The sequence below is a fragment of the Gorilla gorilla genome, chromosome 6 (assembly GCF_029281585.2).
Source record: "Gorilla gorilla gorilla isolate KB3781 chromosome 6, NHGRI_mGorGor1-v2.1_pri, whole genome shotgun sequence".
Lineage (NCBI taxonomy): Eukaryota > Metazoa > Chordata > Mammalia > Primates > Hominidae > Gorilla > Gorilla gorilla.
Window position 1 is genome coordinate 19,807,645 of NC_073230.2, and position 19,730 is coordinate 19,827,374.

At 34.3% G+C, this 19,730-nt stretch overlaps 1 protein-coding gene across 5 annotated transcripts in view; it reads right to left on the minus strand.

Annotated features, from left to right (window-relative positions):
- VWDE (von Willebrand factor D and EGF domains) overlaps positions 1–19,730 on the minus strand; it is an 81,613-nt gene that overhangs the window by 13,602 nt on the left and 48,281 nt on the right. For 3 of the 5 annotated variants that reach the window (XM_055392156.2, XM_055392154.2, XM_055392158.2), the window contains 11 exons: positions 18,324–18,479; positions 18,105–18,209; positions 16,535–16,649; positions 14,223–14,473; positions 13,066–13,285; positions 11,292–11,429; positions 8,520–8,660; positions 2,715–2,936; positions 1,349–1,444; positions 1,170–1,265; positions 59–154 (listed from right to left, as the gene is read on the minus strand). In XM_055392156.2, coding sequence (XP_055248131.1) covers positions 59–154; positions 1,170–1,265; positions 1,349–1,444; positions 2,715–2,936; positions 8,520–8,660; positions 11,292–11,429; positions 13,066–13,285; positions 14,223–14,473; positions 16,535–16,649; positions 18,105–18,209; positions 18,324–18,479 — 1,636 coding nt within the window. The remainder of the gene's footprint in view (positions 1–58; positions 155–1,169; positions 1,266–1,348; positions 1,445–2,714; positions 2,937–8,519; positions 8,661–11,291; positions 11,430–13,065; positions 13,286–14,222; positions 14,474–16,534; positions 16,650–18,104; positions 18,210–18,323; positions 18,480–19,730) is intronic. The other 2 variants (XM_055392159.2, XM_031013558.3) reach the window with 1 other exon arrangement.

Consider the following 19,730-nt stretch of genomic DNA (forward strand, 5'->3'; position numbering starts at 1 on the left):
CATCAACTATTCAAAGAAGCAGTTTCATTATATCAGACATCAGGAGAGCTTTGCTTACTTGTTTCACACCTTGGTCCTACAAAACCATAAGGACAAGTGCAGAGATTCCCAGCCAAGCATGTGCCACCATGTTGACAAGGTGGGTTACAATGTTCTGCAGAAACAGATTATGTTATTAAGTCAGTTCTTAATTGTTAAAAAGTCAGTTTATATTTATAAAGCACTGTTACAATAAAATCTTGTTGTAAGAGTAATTTATAATACATTAAGTTCTCTTTTACTACAAAACTTAGTTCTGTGGGACTGACTATATTAATTCACACTGGAAACACTTACAAATCAACAGCACGCTTTGATTAATAAAACGTTTTGTTAACTGGAAGAAAATATAGGACCTTGGCCTTCTTCTGAAAAGTGAGATTTGAACTTACTTATTCCTGCCTTACAAATAGAGCTTTTCTATAGTTCCATAGTTATTTTCATATGCTATTTATATTGAATGTTTCTGTTAGTTCACCCTAAATTTACTTTAATTTGTTAATTTGTAGCTTGCTTTGCCATAAAAATATTTCACATGGCTCTCAGCTTATTCATAATTATATGCACCATCTACAAAACTATCTTTTCACATATTATTTTAAAATAAACAACTTATTTCTTTAAAGTATCATCCACTTTAGGAATGCTATTTCATAAAGTTTCCGCTTCAGATTTAAACAAAGCAATGCAATTATATGGCTACAGATGTATTTTTACAAATTCACTTTTTAGGTTTCTTCTTACTACTTTACATTTTCTAGTTATTTGGCATTTAACACTTTATTTGAACCATATTTGGTAGATCATTCAATAGCTGTCTTTGCTTGAAGCTAAAACATTTGTAGATATTTAGTACCTTATAACTAAACCTCAAATCATTTCAGAGGATAATTTTACCAATAACAAATAAGCTATTGCCCCTTGAATCTCTGATTTCAGAAATTTAATTCTTTAGAATCTTTGAATAAATTATATTTAATAAGTATTTTAAAATGTAGAGTCCTATACCAGCTTTGATAAGAATATTTTAGTATATACACAGTAAAACTGAATTGTCTTGTAAAATGGTTTTTAAAGAAAATTATGCTATATTTTAGGCCTTATATTTGATTTTTAATTTGAATTATCACCTTCATCACAGGTTGCTCCACCATGTCCTGGAAGACACTGACAAATGTTAGGTTTAATACATTTTCCATGGTTTTTGCAATCAGGGTCACAAAGAGCTGTATAAAATAAAGCTCAAGTTTTAGACACATCAATTACCAAATACAATTTATCATGCAAGCTAATGAATGATGTTACCTACCAGTTTGGCAGTTAGAACCAATGTAACCAGGTTTACATTTGCAGATGTTTGGGGCAACACACTCCCTACTTTTTCCACATGGATATTTACAAATGGCTAAAAAAAAATCAAAGAAAAAAAGGTTGATTGCTAAAACAGAACATACATATTGCCCAGAGACTTAGTTATGATAGAAGCAAAAGTCTCTGAAGTTTGAATAGTTAACTAATAGTCCCTCTAGATAATACTGAGAATGTAAGAATACTCCAACAACTCTCTTGCTTAAGTTTAGTCTCAAATAAGCCAAAACACAAACAAAGCAAAACAGTAACACAACAGTAACACAAGACAGCTTCTATGTTGCCAAAGCCAAAAAGTTGATTTTCATCAGAGAAAACAATGTTAATAATTGTGAGAAGATAGAAACAATGTCTTTAAAATTAAAGTGATATATAACTTGCTGTAATCTCGAAAGAGTTGGAAAGATTACAGAGAAACCTAGTTCATGCAAATAAGCAAATATGCCAGAATTAGTATTTGAAGTGCCAAATGCCCACCGTGAGCTGAAAAGAATACAGACCACAATGTTAATCAGAACTATATTGACATCTTTTATCTGTTTAGCTGATTAATGCTGGGAAATTCAGTGGGCACTCCAAAGCTCTGTTTTCTCATCTGTATAATGGGAAAAATAATACCCAATTTGTGGGGTTCATGTGGATTATATGACACAGTTGATACAAAATGTTTCCACAGACCCTGGAACACAGAAAGTACTCAAATATATTTGTAATACATATTATATAGTTGTAATACTCTATAATATTAACATGATTTTAATAAATAATTCAGCATACCCACTTTTGTTCTTTCAAAATGTGATGCGAATACAGTATAAATGATCAATAAATAAAATAAATGGAAATAAGTGAACTAAGCAGAATAAATAGAAATTAGTATATAGAAAACCATATCTTTTTAATAACTTAAACTTGAATTAGATAATTTTCTTTGTATCTTCTGAAGAGTTTCATACTACCTCTGCAATTGATACCATCTCCATAATACCCAAAGGGGCAGCGTCCACATTTGAAGTGACCATCTGAGCTTGGCACACAGGAAACACCAAGAAAACAAGGCTAGCCAGCACAAGGTGATATTTTGGTTGATCCAAACTTTTCCGGCAAAATAGCAATTGCTTTTGTAATAGATGACACAAACTCATCTTCATACTGTGTGTAACCTTGGGAAGACCTGCTAATTTGAGAATTATACCCTCCCGTCTCTGTTTGGATGGTGTTCTGGATATCATCCTTTGCTTTGCCATGGGTGTTGTTTGGGTTCCTGTTTAAAGAGCTACTGTTCTTCACAGAAACTTTCAACTCACCCAGACTGAGATTTGTACTGAGACTACGATCCACATGTTCAATATCTGATATCTGATGGGAAATAGGCTTTACTGAATTATCCATTTGGGCTGTAATTAATTTCAGTGATGAGCGGGAGATGTTGTTAGTTGTGCTCAATAACTTTTTGATAGTAGCGGGAGTAGGAGTAAATCTTGTACTAATTAGTGAATATTCTGTTGATGGTGGCTGAAAATTTATAGCTACACAACCAAAAAATAAAAAACGTTAGTCAATAGCATTTATAAATAATCTTCTCTACCTAAAATATTTTACTTTAAGTAATTCATTCCTTCATTTAGTATCTACACATGTCTAACATTGTAGTAGGAGCTGTGTACTAACAAGAAATCATGACACTGTTTCTGCCTTCAAGGAGCTTATAATCTTTTGGGGTACACAAGATAACCCAGAATGTTAAATAGTATAAAAGTCAAAGTACAATAATTTATTTCATTAAGATTTCAAAATGGCTAACAAACACCTGTTGATCACCTCATACACATGAGCCTCAAAACAAAGGAAAGCACAGCCCCTATCCCTGAGCAATTTAGAATATTGTCAAGGATAGAGACATGTGAGCCATTCACTATGAAACAATCATTGAGAACTACTACAAGAGTGATAAATATAAAATGAAATCTACAGAAACACAGAAGAGTAAGTAATTTTCCCTATAAAGAAGGCAGGAACTAAATGTATAAGCAAAAATTGGGAAATTATATAAATGTATTTTATACGAGAGGCAAAGAACCACAGGTCTAATAATTTTACCAATGTGATAAAATCAGATTTTATGTCCCCATCTTTCTTGATTGCTCAACTAGAAATTAAAACATTTTTACACATCTTTTTGGTGGGGGGGGGGGAATCATTATTTATTTCACCTGCCAAAATACTTCATTTCCTTATTGCACTTTCTTACTTCTTTGGTATGGAAAAATCTAACGGGTTTTAGAGTATGAACACATTTTAAGCAGTGATTAGATACGTTTTTCTTGTTATGCTTTCTATTGCAAATTTAGGATTTGATTTTGTACTGTCTTCATGCAAAGCTCTTCTCAAAGGTCTTAAAATATAAAAACATAGAAAACCAAGCCAAATCAAACCGAAACCAGAAAAAGATAGAAGAAAATGAACCAAAAACAACAAAAATAATCCTTAACATAGTTGGCAACAAGTGCAATGAAAGATTTTTGAAAAATGTGAGGACTTCGTGAAACATAAAAAGCATATGGGTTCAGACTAATAGAAACAAGACTGCACCAAATATAGCCCCAAACATAAATAAGGGCAGTGAGGTAAGCACAGTTGTGTCAAAAAATACAGCAAAAGTGCCCTGGACTAGCAGTCCCCAGAAGAACTGCTTTAGATGATCTGGGCCAAGTCAGTGTCCCATTCCCTCAGCCTCTGTACACAGAAGGGACTCCTTCCAGAACCAAATTGTTTTAAGTGAACCTTCTCCTTAGGAGAGTTTTTATTGTCAGAATTGGAGAAAGAAGCAGAGAAGAACTGAAACTCCAGATTACAAAAATTAACATTAAAGAAAGTAAGAAAAGAGCATATGTTAGCAAATGTATGTTAGTAAAGCACATTTTTTCTTTTGAAATGTAATGATTCAATGTTCCTATGAAGGTATATATCAGAGATATCATAAAAATTACAAAATACAAGAATCATGAGAAGATATTGGCCTTACAGATACTAAAATGTAGTATAAAGCCACACTAATCAAAACAATGTATTATTGGCATACAAAAGACTATTAGAAAATAATAACATAACAGAAAGCTCAGAAATATATATCAACATATAAGGGACTTTAAATAAAATATATTATATTTAATCGTGAAAATGGCCATACTGCCCAAGGTAATTTATAGATTCAATGCCATCCCCATCAAGCTACCAACGACTTTCTTCACAGAATTGGAAAAAACTACTTTAAAGTTCATATGGAACCAAAAAAGAGCCCGCATCGCCAAGTCAATCCTAAGCCAAAAGAACAAAGCTGGAGGCATCACACTACCTGACTTCAAACTATACTACAAGGCTACAGTAACCAAAACAGCATGGTACTGGTACCAAAACAGAGATATAGATCAATGGAACAGAACAGAACCCTCAGAAATAACGCTGCATATCTACAACTATCTGATCTTTGACAAACCTGACAAAAACAAGCAATGGGGAAAGGATTCCCTATTTAATAAATGGTGCTGGGAAAACTGGCTAGCCATATGTAGAAAGCTGAAACTGGATCCCTTCCTTACACCTTATACAAAAATCAATTCAAGATGGATTAAAGACTTAAACGTTAGACCTAAAACCATAAAAACCCTAGAAGAAAACCTAGGCAATACCACTCAGGACACAGGCATGGGCAAGGACTTCAGGTCTAAAACACCAAAAGCAATGGCAACAAAAGCCAAAATTGACAATGGGATCTAATTAAACTAAAGAGCTTCTGCAAAGCAAAAGAAACTACCATCAGAGTGAACAGGCAACCTACAAAATGGGAGAAAATTTTTGCAACCTATTCATCTGACAAAGGGCTAATATCCAGAATCTACAATGAACTCAAACAAATTTACAAGAAAAAAAACAAATAACCCCATCAAAAAGTGGGTGAAGGACATGAACAGACACTTCTCAAAAGAAGACATTTATGCAGCCAAAAAATACATGAAAAAAATGCTCACCATCACTGGCATCAGAGAAATGCAAATCAAAACCACAGTGAGATACCATCTCACACCAGTTAGAATGGCAATCATTAAAAAGTCAGGAAACAACAGGTGCTGGAGAGGATGTGGAGAAATAGGAACACTTTTACACTGTTGGTGAGACTGTAAACTAGTTCAACCATTGTGGAAGTCAGTGTGGCGATTCCTCAGGGATCTAGAACTAGAAATACCATTTGACCCAGCCATCCCATTACTGGGTATATACCCAAAGGACTATAAATCAGGCTGCTATAAAGACACATGCACATGTATGTTTATTGCGGCCTTATTCACAATAGCAAAGACTTGGAACCAACCCAAATGTCCAACAATGATAGACTGGATTAAGAAAATGTGGCACATATACACCATGGAATTCTATGCAGCCATAAAAAAGGATGAGTTCATGTCCTTTGTAGGGACATGGATGAAATTGGAAATCATCATTCTCAGTAAACTATCACAAGAACAAAAAACCAAACACCGCATATTCTCACTCATAGGTGGGAATTGAACAATGAGAACACATGGACACAAGAAGGGGAACATTACACTCTGGGGCCTGTTGTGCGGTAGGGGGAGAGGGGAGGGATAGCATTGGGAGATATACTTAATGCTAGATGACGAGTTAGTGGGTGCAGTGCACCAGCATGGCACATGTATACATGTGTAACTAACCTGCACATTGTGCACATGTACCCTAAAACTTAAAGTATAATAATCATAATAAATAAATAAATAAATAAATAAATAAAATATATGATATTTAAATTCAATGTGGCTTATCTTATAAATGATACTACATAATTGCCATTCACCTGGAAGAAAAAAAGTATTGGACCTCTTCTTCATATAATAAAATAACAAATTTCAAATGAATTAAAAACTAAATGTAAAATATAAAATAATAAATGTTCTAAAAGAGACTGAGTTCATATTTATAACTTAAACTTTGAGAGATCCTTAAACAGAAGCTATAAATAAAAGATTTAAAAATATATTTATTTGATTACATAAAATCTTAATGCTTTCATATAAAAAGACAACACAGATAAAGGCAAACCACAGAGATAAACACAGTAATTTCAAGTACCTATTGTGTATAGGATCAGAATATATGAGGTGGCCAGAATGTATAAAGTACTCCTACAAATCAATAAAAAAGGCAAGCAAAAGGATAGCAATTAGCACAAAAACAAATCTAAATGATTATTTGAAAAAAGAAACCCAAATAAATAGATAACCTTTGGCAACTTCTATCTAGGAAAAATCAAAAACCATAACAGTGGAAAGATACAACTAAACAACTTTGGAGATGAGAAAAGTAAAATAGCTATACATAAGAAGACAATTTTAAATTTTACAAGAATACTACATGTAATTGTATACAAGAATTTGAAATCTAAATGTGACAAATGACTTTCTGGCAAAATAAAAATGATGAAATTGACTCAAGAGGAGGCACAAACATTGATGGAAATAGAAAAACAATCTAAAATTACTCCCCAAAATAATGCTAGGACAGACAATCTAATGAAAAATTTTACCAAATAATTAAGGAAAGGGTATTTTCAAAACTGCTGCAATGCACAAAAAGAGATGAAAAGTATTATAAATGTTTTATTAAAGTGGCATAATCATACAGTCAATATATTTGTGACATAAAAATTTAAATGAAATACTAGCAAATCAAAGGTAGCAGTGCATTTATGGAAAAATATATCAGGATTAGACTTGTACCTATAAATATAATTATATAATTGCATAAACACATAATATGGAAAATATAAAATAATGTTGAAATATAATATGCATTAATTACTGATTTTAAATATTGTGAGAAAATTAGTCTAAGGAAACTTTGTTAACTACAATTATAGCAAGTAATAAATGATGCTGAAAAAGCGTTTGATAACATTTAAAACCCACTCCTGATTTAAAACTAGGAATTCTGAAAAAGCAACTAATAAAAGGAAAATTCATCAATTGGATAAATGGTATCTAGCAGAAACTACAGTGATATCATAGTGAAACATGAGAAGAATTCCCATACCATTAACAAAGCTCTCCCTTCACTACAGGCTTTGTACTAGAGGTACACTACACTACAATGAGAGCGTAAGTTTGAGACCCTGGTCTCTTCAGTTAGATTGCTCAGGCTCAACTCTCTCTCCTGTAATTTAAAACTCCATAATCTGAACACATTACTTAAGCCCTCTATGTTTCTGTTTAATCATCTGTAAAATAGAAGTAATAACAGTTACTGTAAATAGCTATTATGAGGATTGAATGAGGTAAGATACAAAAAATGTCTGCCTAGTGCTGGCACATTATAAGTATAAATTAAATCTCACCATTAAGACAAGAAAGTAAATAAGAATAGCAGACAAAACTCCCTATTTGCAAAAAAACAATTATTGTCTGCCTATAAAATCAAGAAAGAGAATCCACTATAAACCGTAGTGTACATCAGAGTATTCAGTAAGGGGACAACACTGGAATAATAAGAAAATCAAGACACATTTCCTATGTTCCAGGAATCAAAAATATCTTGAGAGATATCCCATTCACATTAACAGTTTATGTTACAGAATGCAAAGGCATAAAGAAAGCCAATGTGAAATGTACACGAACTTTATGAAGACAATCACAGAATGCTTAAACCAAATGAGGGCTATTAAGAAAGCACTATGACACAGGAAAGGCCTTGTGAAATAGTGAACTTCTTATCACTTTTAGGGTTTGAGCAGATACTGGATGACCAGTTTCCAGGGATTTATAAAATATAAGTTTGAAATAGTCACTTCCAACCATAAGCTTCTCCGAAATCACTTTAAATGATGCTTTGTTCATTAGAGGACATAAATGCATTTTTTCTAAAATATAAGCCAGATGATTGAATAGATTAGCAAGAGAAAGGATAAATCTTAAGCCACATCATACAACCTTCAGGTGATCTTTCTAAAAATAAAAATACCTGAGGAATAAATATGTTGGTCTTCTAGAAAACAAGCAAGAGGAATTACTTGTCATTAGATTTTAACTATGACCATTACTTACTGAAGACATTTCCACTTGTTGGCTTAACATGCCTCTTTCTCCCCTGGGCATTTTTATCATCCTCTTCTCTATTTACACTTTTATCAGATCTTGTGAGAACCACAGCTTGTGTAGTAAATTTATTTAAAAACTGTGTTTCAACTGTAAATGAGAACAAGGAAAACAGATTAGGCTTAAACTATTAGACAACCAAAGCACCACAAATAAGAATATACAATACAAATGCCACTTGGATTAAACTCTGCAAATTAGACTAAATAACTCACTTAAATGTCATCTCTTCTGCACACTTTTCTCGTATGGACTGAATTGTGTTCCCCTAAAATTCATATGTTAAATCCCTACTCCTACATGTGAACATGTTTGGAGATAGGGTCTTTAAGGGGGTAAATAAGATAAAATGAGATCATAAGAGTGGCACCCTAATCCAATAGGACTGGTGTCCTCACGAAAACAGGAAGAGATACCACACATGCAGGGAAGACCTGGTGCGAACATAGCCAGTCTGCAAACCAGAGATATCTCACCAAAAACCAACCCTACTCGCACCTTAATCTTGAACTTTCAGCATTCAGAACTGTGAGAAAATAAATTTCTGTTGTTGATGCCCCTCAATCTGTTATAGCAGCCCAAGCTAACGTACCTTCCTTCAGTTGAATTCACCCACCCGATCAATTTTGCCCATTTGGGTTCTCCCACAGAACTTTGCCCTTCATGCTATTGATTCTTATGTGCCCCACTAGTTAGCAATAACCTCAAGAATAACTGCTTTATTCATGTTGATATCCATTGACTCTGGTACCTATCATAAAACTAAGAAAACACCACCAACAACCAAAAGTCCTTTTGTATTAATAAGCCCCTTCCTACAATACACAAATGACTCTGACAATGTTAAGAAACATATTTAGTCACTCATGTGTAAGGGGATTTGGTTCAACTTGTTTTTCTCTTAAATGCCACTGAATGAAGTTTTTATTGAAGAAATGGGTCTGTTTGGGAAACAAACTGCTAGATCACTTATTATAATGGAAGGTGTGAATATTAGGGATGAGATATTCAGGAGTAAATGTGAGAAGCAGAAGTAGAGAATTCCCCTTACCATCCTATACTGTGTTGCTCATATCTGCGGGGCTGGGCAGGCTCAGCCCAATTTGAAGCACAAGATGCTGCTACTTCCTTAGTACGTAATTGTCATCAAAAAGGGTCCCATTCACTTAATTAAACCAAAGGTATGGATCTTCAACACTGTCTTCTATAACTTAGTTTTTTCTCTTTTAATCTTTTAAAATGTTGATGCCCACCAATTTTTTTTGTCCGTTTTCCTCTAAATCTAAGGGTTTTCCTGGACAATTCTATGACATAGCTGATGATTCTAAGATTTATATTTTCAACTTAATCCTCCTTTCTGAGCTTACATGGATATTCCACAGTAACCCTAGTTTCTGTGCATCCAAACTGAATTCATTATAATTCCCCTCCAAAAAATCTTGTTCTTCCATTACATTGCTTGTGTGTCTTAGTCAGCTTGAGCTGCCATAACAAAATACCACAGAACTGGGAGGCTTAAACAACAGAAATTATCTTGCCATTCTGGAGGCTCAATGATCCAAGACCAAAGTGATCAAACTAGCTGATTGAGTTTTTGGTGAGGGCTCTCTTCCTGGCTTGAAGACGGCCACTTTCTTGCTCTGTCCATACATCACAAGCTCTCTGGTGTCTCTTCATATAAGGATACTAATTCTGTGGGATCAGGGCTCCACCCTTATAACCTCATTTAACCTTAATTACTTCCTTTCTCCAAATATAGCCACACTGGGAGTTAGGGCTTCAACATATAAATTTTGGGGGGACGCAGTTCTATCCATAGCAATGCAAATGCAAATTCTACACACCCATTCACTAAAATCAAACACTTAAAACTTAATGGATCTCTTTCTCTCATCATGCTAAAACCAATCACTGGCCAAGTACAATCAACTTGCTTCTTTAGTATCCCTTTCATCATTACCTCATCTTCATCTTAGGTTAATATATCTTCATCTTTTTTCCTATATATTTGAAGTATTTTCTTAACTCTTCTTCCCACCTTCAGATTTACACAGTTCCTTACCCACAAGTGGTCCATCCTACACACTACTCCTTAAACTATCTCACATGTAAACTGTATTGTCTTTCTCTCCCACTTCAAAATTTTAAGGGAGTTTCCATGGTTTTTATGTGGTCTTGCTACTGCTTACCTCTCTAGCTCCAATTCTTGTAGCAGCTCCCCTTTCTTCCTATATTCCAGGCACACTGAACTATTCACAGTGGCTGCCCAAGGAGTGCCGTGATGTTGCCTGCTTCTGTCCCTTTGCTCCTGCTGTTGGTTTTGCCTGGCATGCCTTTCTCTCTCTTGATCTATCAGATTCAGTTCTCATGTGTCTAGTATAGTCTAGTCACTTCCTTTTTAAAAAAATTTTCATTATTTCTCCAGGTAGATAAGATTCCCTGTGTAGTATTCCTACTAGCCCTTTTGTGATTTCTATCAAAAGACACAGAACACTTTATTATACTCTGTAATTACTAGTCATATTCCCTGCTGTTACACTCTACCTATTAAGTCAGAGAACATGTCTTATATATTTTTGCATCCTTTGTATCTAGTTCAATGCATGACACTTAATGCATTTACACCAAATAAATACATGAGTCAAAAACAGAAACTATGCTATTAAAAAATAATTAACTGCAGCAAAAAAAAATCTCATAGCAGAAAATAGGAACTTTTACCATGGCATATTTTTCCATCCCCATAAAATCCTTTTGGACATGAACCACAATGATAGGAACCAAAGGTATTCAGGCATTCTACTCCCTCAAAGCAAGGCTTGGAGTCACACTCATCAACATCTTCCTGGCAATTTTTGCCTGTATAAAATATAGATCAAGAGCTCAGATTATTTAATTTGAAAAACATCATATGTCCAATTGTCTTATTATATAACTTCTACTTTTTATGTCTGTCCTTCTAACCCCAAAAGAGCTGCTATGCATTATGAGGATAGAAGTATGCTGTTTTTAAAACTTACTGTATAATCAAATATAAAGTCACTAATTACATTCAATTTAATATTAAACCAGACCTTTCAAGTACGTATGATTTTTTTTTGTAAATAAGATGAGTTAAGAATTCCATTAATATTTAAGGCAAAAAGCTTCATATTACAGCAGTAATTTGAACTTTGTTTAAAAAGTCAGTAATTTTTAAAAGTTATTTAGGATGGTTGTCTGTTTAGCTTAAGGACAAATTGTTTAGTCTAGTTATAAAAATTCATGAAAGTTGTTTGTGTTAGGAAAGTCAGTCCGTCCTTAATCAAAGTTTTTGAGTTGATGTGGTGCTCTTTGAAATGCTTAACAACTCATCTGAACAAGTAAATTCAGTCATACGTGGATGGTAGCCTTTATTATACTAAAATTTATGAGGCAATCAACATTTGAATTCTTTCAAATACAGTGTACAGTGGAGTAGAAAAGAGATCTATATTCATAGTTCCAAATGATAAAATTTTTGTTTTAAAATGCTGAAGAGGTCGGGCGCAGTGGCTCACACCTGTAATCCCAGTACTTTGGGAGGCTGAGATGGGCGGATCACGAGGTCAGGAGATTGAGACCATGCTGGCCAACATGGTGAAACCCCATCTCTACTAAAAATACAAAAAAATTAGCCGGGCTGGTGGCGGGCGCCTGTAGTCCCAGCCACTCGGGAGGCTGAGGCAAGAGAATGGCATGAACCCGGGAGGCAGAGCTTGCAGTGAGCTGAGATGGCACCACTGCACTCCAGCCTGAGCGACAGAGCGAAACTCCGTCACAAAAAAAAAAAAAAGTGCTGAAGAAAATTAGAAGACACATAAATATTCTGCTCAGTTCTATTGTATTGTTAAAATGGATGTCTTCAAGAAAAATATCAGCTCATTAACTATATATTTACTTATTTAATATTTACATCTATTAAATGTAAAGAAAATATTCATATGAGTTTTTAAAAAGCTGTGGGAAATTAAAGGTTGGCAGTCATATATTTATTTCTGTAATCACACATTTTAGGGCAATTAATGAGTTAGTAAATATGCTAACATTTCATTTGATTTCAACTTCTTACCATGATATTTCTAAGTCAATGAATTATCAGTAAAACCTCTCTTAAGTGATAACTTTTGTATTTTCTCTGGCATAATTCCTTTATTTTTCCATATTATATCTTAATAGTAATACATTTTAATACACTTCTCCCTACCAAATACAGGTAGGAATGTTTAGGAACCTGCAAAACAGGTTCCTACATTGCTATAACAGTTATAAAAATTGGCAAAATTGTAATAGTGCATGGAACTTACAATTTACAAAAACAAGGGATATGGATAGTAATTATATTTGTAATAACTTTTATTAAAATTGTAAAGATGTGTACTAAAATCTTTAGGACTACACATTTGCTTAAGTAATCTGTAGGTATGTGTTTCAAGGAGCTTTTCTTTCTAATTTGTTATGAGGAGCAAAATCTTACCTTTGAGCTCAGGTGGACAATCACAGGAATAACCGTGAAAACCACTAATACAGCTGCCAAGACCACAAGGGTTGGATTGGCACCCACTAATGTCCACTTCACAAAGGCTGCCATGGAAGCCAGGCAAGCAGACACACAGGTACACTCCACTCCCTGGAGAAAAGTTCCTGTCAGACACACATGATCCACCATTCAAGCAATCACAAGACTTCACAGTCACCTACAAAACAAAAAAAAAAGGAAATGTCTTATTTTTCAATAAAATTATCTTCAGTTTATGCCCCAGAAATCATGACAGTCATGTGTGTTTATGTACAAGTATGACCAAATCACTTATATTTGATATATATATACACACACACAAATGTAATATAAAATTGTATTAAAAATAGTTTAATAAGGCAATTACACCCACTCCCAGGTGCATAACCACAATATAATACTAAGGATAACTTTTCTAAAAAAAAAAGTTACAAGATGATCAATTTCTGTCATGCAAGTAGAACAACTTAAAAAATCATTAAAGTGGAAAGCAGTTAATCACCTGGGTTATTCACAAATCTAGAGAGCAAATGATCTCCCAAATTACTGGGTTAATATGGCATAGAACGCAGCTGCTCTTCACAATATTACTTCAGTGGAAAAGTGTGTTCCAACTTTCAAATGAACAAAGAACATATAAAGGGTTTGTAAGTATTAAGTGCTCATGACTGACATAATCAAAAGAAAAGTCAATAAACAAAGGAATTATAGTTGCCAATTATTTATCTCAAGTTGTATTTATAATCTTGATTTCTTATTCAACATCTCAGGTCCTTTCACCTGATGGAAGAGGGTATAATTATCAATCTTAGATTAATCACACATCTTTCATGAAGGTGGAGCTGAAGGAGTTCTTTATTCTTGTCATAGTGAAGTGCCAAATAAAACAGTATAGAAATTATTCATTTAGATCTGTGCTTCTAGGCTTGCGACTCTCTCTAAGGTTTTAAATTCTTACAAAGAATAGTCAAAGTTTTGGCAGTTTAATTTTCCATACAATGTTTAATAACTTTGTTGCTCTTTACAACTAGCAATATGGCTTGTATTTTAAATTCAAATAAAGTTGTTAAAATTGCGAAAGAATCCAGTGGCACTTATGTAATTATAAAGATTACCTCAACTGTGACTCTAGTTTCAGCATCGCAGTCATCATTAAGGCGTAGAGTAAATTGTTGGGTAGTTAGTAAATCTGTTTTCCACATAAAAAGCCCTGCAGAGGAAACACTTGCCCCTTCAGGACCAGAGTCCAACGTAAAATGGATGTCAGAACCTTCTGGATCGAAGGCCACGAACTGATATTCAAAGTTTTCACCATAAAATGTCTGTAATTTGTCTTGCAATGCCTGAATCACTGGGGGCTGGTTGTCTGTAATAGAGAAAACACTTAACTTTATACCCGTGTAGAAAAAGGAATGAAGTGTACTTCTGAGAGCTCCCACAGAGATATGCATTTTGATAAAGACTGAACTCTGCTAAAAGGTCTATTAGCTGCTTTCATTTTTTTTTTTTTTTAACATTCTGAGTAAGTTCAACTCCATTCTTAGACATGTGAAAGTAACTGACAGGTGCAAGACCTCAGGCATTATTATGAAAGTATGAAAGCACTTCCGATACAGCACAGAATATATAAATACCCATGCACTGGCCACACTGGATGCTGCACCTCTTCTGTCTTACTTCTTGGTGTTGACTGCCTCACTCCTCTCTCTCTCTCTGGCTGTGGATCCTTTGCACTCTGTTTCTTTAAGCCTCACTTTCTCCCTCTACTCCCTTTCTCTATTCCTCCCTCACTGCCCATGACTGCTCCGTTTCTTTGGCTCCTTTGAACGTTTCTCGCTGTACTTGCCTCCCCAGCTATAATATGTGGAAGCCATTAGTCATACTCATCTTCTGATCCTCAGAGGTTCTTCCAGTGGCTGAGTGCACACACTAAAAAAGAGGCTATTTCAGGATGGGCATGGTGGCTCACACCTGTAATCCCAGTACTTTGGGAAGCCAAGGCGGGAGGATCACTTGAGGTCAGGAGTTCCAGACCAGCCTGGCCAACATGGTGAAACTCTGTCTCTACTAAAAATAAAAATTAGCAGGCATGGTGGTGGGTACCTGTAATTCCAGCTACTCGGGAGGCTGAAGCAGGAGAATTGCTTGAACCCGAGAGGTGGAGCTTGCAGTGAGCTGAGATCGTGCCACTGCGCTCCAGCCTGGGAGACAGAATGAGATTCTGTCTCAAAAAAAAAAAAAAGGGGGGGGGGGCTATTTTAGAGGACAGGCAGAGCTCCCTTTACACTCATGAAACAACTGAAAATCTCTTTTTATATTGTCTTATATTAAAAAATGTCTACCTTTCCAGCCCACTGGCTTAACAGTTGGAACAAATAGCCCCATTACATTGTACTGAGCACAGAAATTCTGCTTGCATCCACAAAGCACTAATGCCCCGAGATTGTAGCTCTGACTCCTGTTCTGCCCCTGCATATCCTTACACAAGCAGCCTAACTTATTGATCTTAATTTCCTCATCCTCAATATGAGAGATTTAAAAGACATGACATTTTTATGACCCTTTATGACTTTGAACACTATGAGACTATAATGAATCAATCAAACTATAGCCATTGACAAAACAGAGGCACCAATTCAGAAGTTGTATTGTATTTTCATCTCTTGCACTATATTTTTCCTCAAATTTCCATTGTCTTCCCACAGCATTCCATGAGTCTTAAACCTAAGCAGTGAATCATCAACTGTAATGAAACACAGTAATGAAATATGCACATACAATTATAATGATATTACACAGCATTGTATAAATATAAAGCTGTATGACTTCCTTAAATAAAATTACATGGGGCCAGGGAATAATTGTGTCCTATTGTCTCTAATAATGTCTCATCTCCCTGTGAGGGAAGAGAATTTGGACACCTATATGGAACCAACATAGCTCTATTTATGAAAGTGAGGAAGTTATATGGTACGTGACTATAATTTGGGGTATTGTTTGAAACAAAGTATCTCAAAATTATCTGTACCCAATATTATACTCACGACATCACACAACAGTAGTACTGGAAGGCACTTTATAGATTACTGAGTCCAGATACCTTGTTTAGCAAGTGCTGAATCCATGGCCTTTGAGCTTAAATGGTTAATAACTTCAGAAAACTGAACAGAGGTAAGGCTAAGCATAGGAAATTGTGTGTAGCTGAGTTAATAATTCCCATTTCTTCCATTAATAAATCACAAATGCTTTCCTAATCAAATATTAAAATAAATATCCTATACCCTCAAAGTAAATTTTGCAGTTAGGAGAGATGCTAAATTAAACACAGAGGTCATTCATCTTAAACACATTTACGTAACTTCTGGCTGAGAACCACTTTTAAAATGTCTTGTATAGGAAATATTTGGATTAATAAAGAGTAACTTACTTTCTAAAAATGACCAAGTAAATCTTGAAATTTTGGGTCTACAAATCAAACAAGGGCTGGTTGGATTTTTGTCTCCTTCAACATAGCAGAGTCCATCAATAATGCAAACATTTTCCTAATGGAAAATTTTTAAAAAAGAAAACATCAATAAAGTACAGCGTGTAGAAAAAAAAGTACATAGAAGGATGGCAGTATATGTATCGATGATTCCAACGAAAGCACATACATCTATTTTGATACTTCATAATCGTAAGTGCATATGAGGAAACAAATTACCTGAATACGTAAATGTCTATAAAACTGATCAATTTGGAGGTAATAAAAGTACATATAAGTTTTATCTTTACAAAGTTATAGCTTATAATTTATAAATAACATGGGAGAAAATCTCTCTTTTGGTATTTTTCACTGCTAAACTCATCCTAGGAGTGCTTTATTCATAAAGAAATAAAACCAACTTCTTTTTTTTCCTCCACAATTTATAAAATCACATTAGGTTATAGCTATTTTCCATTTCCCTAGCAGCCCACTATGTTCTGTGAACACAGCCAACTAGACCAGATCTTTGGCATAATTATATCCACACTTGATAATGGATATCATTACACCAAACATTTGAAAGAGATGCTGATAAGCACAGAAAGAACATTAAATGTAGCAAATATTCTTAGGGAGAGAATTGAATTTTATTCAGGAGATATAAACTTAGCTCATTTTACAAAATCTCCTTTAATATCACTTGGAAAATTGCACAAAAGTTAGAGCAAAATAGCTCCAGGAGGAGAAAACAATCTTGAATAATAATATTTTTAAAGTACTTATGAATATATGGAAATGAAATATTTGGGAAAAATAAAAATCAAACAATTTCTCAAAACCAGAGATTTGATCTGATGACTAATCTCAAGAAAATAAATTTTAAACTTAAAAAAAATAATACTTTAAAATTTTCATGTACATAAAGATTATTTGTATGCACCTCAGCTTTGAGGAGTCAAGTGTCTGTTAAGTCAGCAGTTCACATGTGAGACAGCCCTTCTGATAAATACGGAAGGCTGGATATAGATTAAGAAGAAGTTGTGACTTCACCTCAGCTCAGGCTGCACTGCTGTTCTGTAATCCATCGAGTGGCAGGTATTTACCTGCTCCAATAAACTTAGTTGCCAGGAAATACTCCCCATAAAAATATTAACTTTATACATTTTACAAATTTTAACCAAATGTATGTCATTTGATGCAAAGAAGAGTAGGTAACATAAGATCTCTTATTGGAAAGTCATTATTACTACTGAAAAAACAATGTAGGTAGGAGTGAAGTAGTAAATAATTTAGTCTGGACTTCCTCTTACAATTTTTTAGAAGTAATCTGCCATTTCAAAATGTTAAAGGTAGGAACCTCTTCGTTGCAGGCAGAGTAACAATTTCAGTTACCTTATATAAACTTGAAGAAGGCTTTTCTCTATTGGTTTTTCTGGTATAAAAGTGAAAAAACTACAATTAATGTGCCAACAGCATAGGAAATGAAAATACCTATGATGTAAATGTGAAAATACATGAAAAAAATACATACCTTTATAGTACATGAGTCATTTTTATAGAGACCACAAACTTGGCAAGCACCATCATATATGACCATTATTTTGGGATTACTGAATTTATAACCATCATTAGATACCTGTAACATAATAGTTCTATAATCAGATGATTTGTTCTAAATGTTCTAAATTCATTATGAAATGTTAAGTATTTTCTTTGTTTATAAATATGAAGATGTCTTTTTATTTTTTACCTTCAACTGCCACTTCCCAATTGGTTTCCCACCCACCAGATCCATGGTATCTAACTGCTGAACATCAGTGGGCAGCTGACAATCAACAGCTCTGCTATTGTGGAAAACAGTCTGTGTATAGATGGGTTCTCCAGGCATCCATTCACTGCTATTATACTGAAGACATAGTGAGAAAGCAATTAACCTCTGTTAAATTATGGAAATATTTTGTTAGTAAATTACATATAATCAAAACATAAATTTTAAAATATATGCCTAGTATAATGTAATATATAACAGGGAAACAAAAGTCACATTGGGAGTGAGTTTTATTCACAATAATGAAAAACATGTATATGTTAATATGATGCAAATTGCTCCCAATGAATCATGCATTTCTTGGCGGTTCAAATCAAAGAAGTTACCAATATTGGTCATATACAATGGATCACTATGTAACGACTTTTGTAGCAAAACACACTTGACTATATAGATGACACACAGTGGATTGATTTTCTGCCCAGAAATTCCTTCATTTCTCCTGCAAAAGCTTCCATCACCTCATCTACTTGAAACTGTCCTTTCTGCCCCCTACACAATTCCCACAGGGTCTCTCATATTCCTATATGACCAATCTCCCTGACTATGCTTGACTGGTGCAGGGGTGGACCTAAGCTAAGCCAATATTTCAATACTCATGATATTTTAACTTTGTACCAATGGAGATGTCATGTCAGTTGGCCTCTGATGGCTTGAGTTGCAAGACACAAAACTATGGAGTGGTTGGTGGCCATTTTTTCACTATGGAGAGAAAGCCAGTATACAGTGAAACAGGAAAATGAAGCCCACAAACAAAAGCCGAAATGAGACAAACATACACACACACACACACACATAAAAATGCACACATACTGAGTCTTCATGGTGTTCAAGTCCCAAGTTCAAGATTTTTCTTGAGAATTCAGCTACTTTCTTATTCTTGATTCTCTAAGAAATATACTATCCTCATAATAAATATTTTTGCTCAAGTTAGTTTATTAGTAATTTGAAACTAAATAAACTCTACTTAGTTCACTCTACTTAATAACTCAGTGACACATTATGCTTAAGCTACACTTTTAGTATTGTTTTTCAGTATGAAAATGCACTGGTCCCAAAAGAAGAGAAGCCAGAATAATGTTCCAGGTACGGGTAACTACGTAGGAAACCAAAAGCTATATTTTGCTGTCAAAATTTAGATTTAGATTTTTCTTTGAAACTTATTACTGTCAAATGTTTTCAACCACTCAGAATTTGTCATAGAGCATGCTGATGCTTCAATATTGTGAGTCAGCAGGAAAGGGAAAGGAAAACATGATCACCCTAATCTGCAGCTAACAGAAATTAGGTTTTTGAAGATTTGATGATTGAAAGAGTGAGCTGCAAATC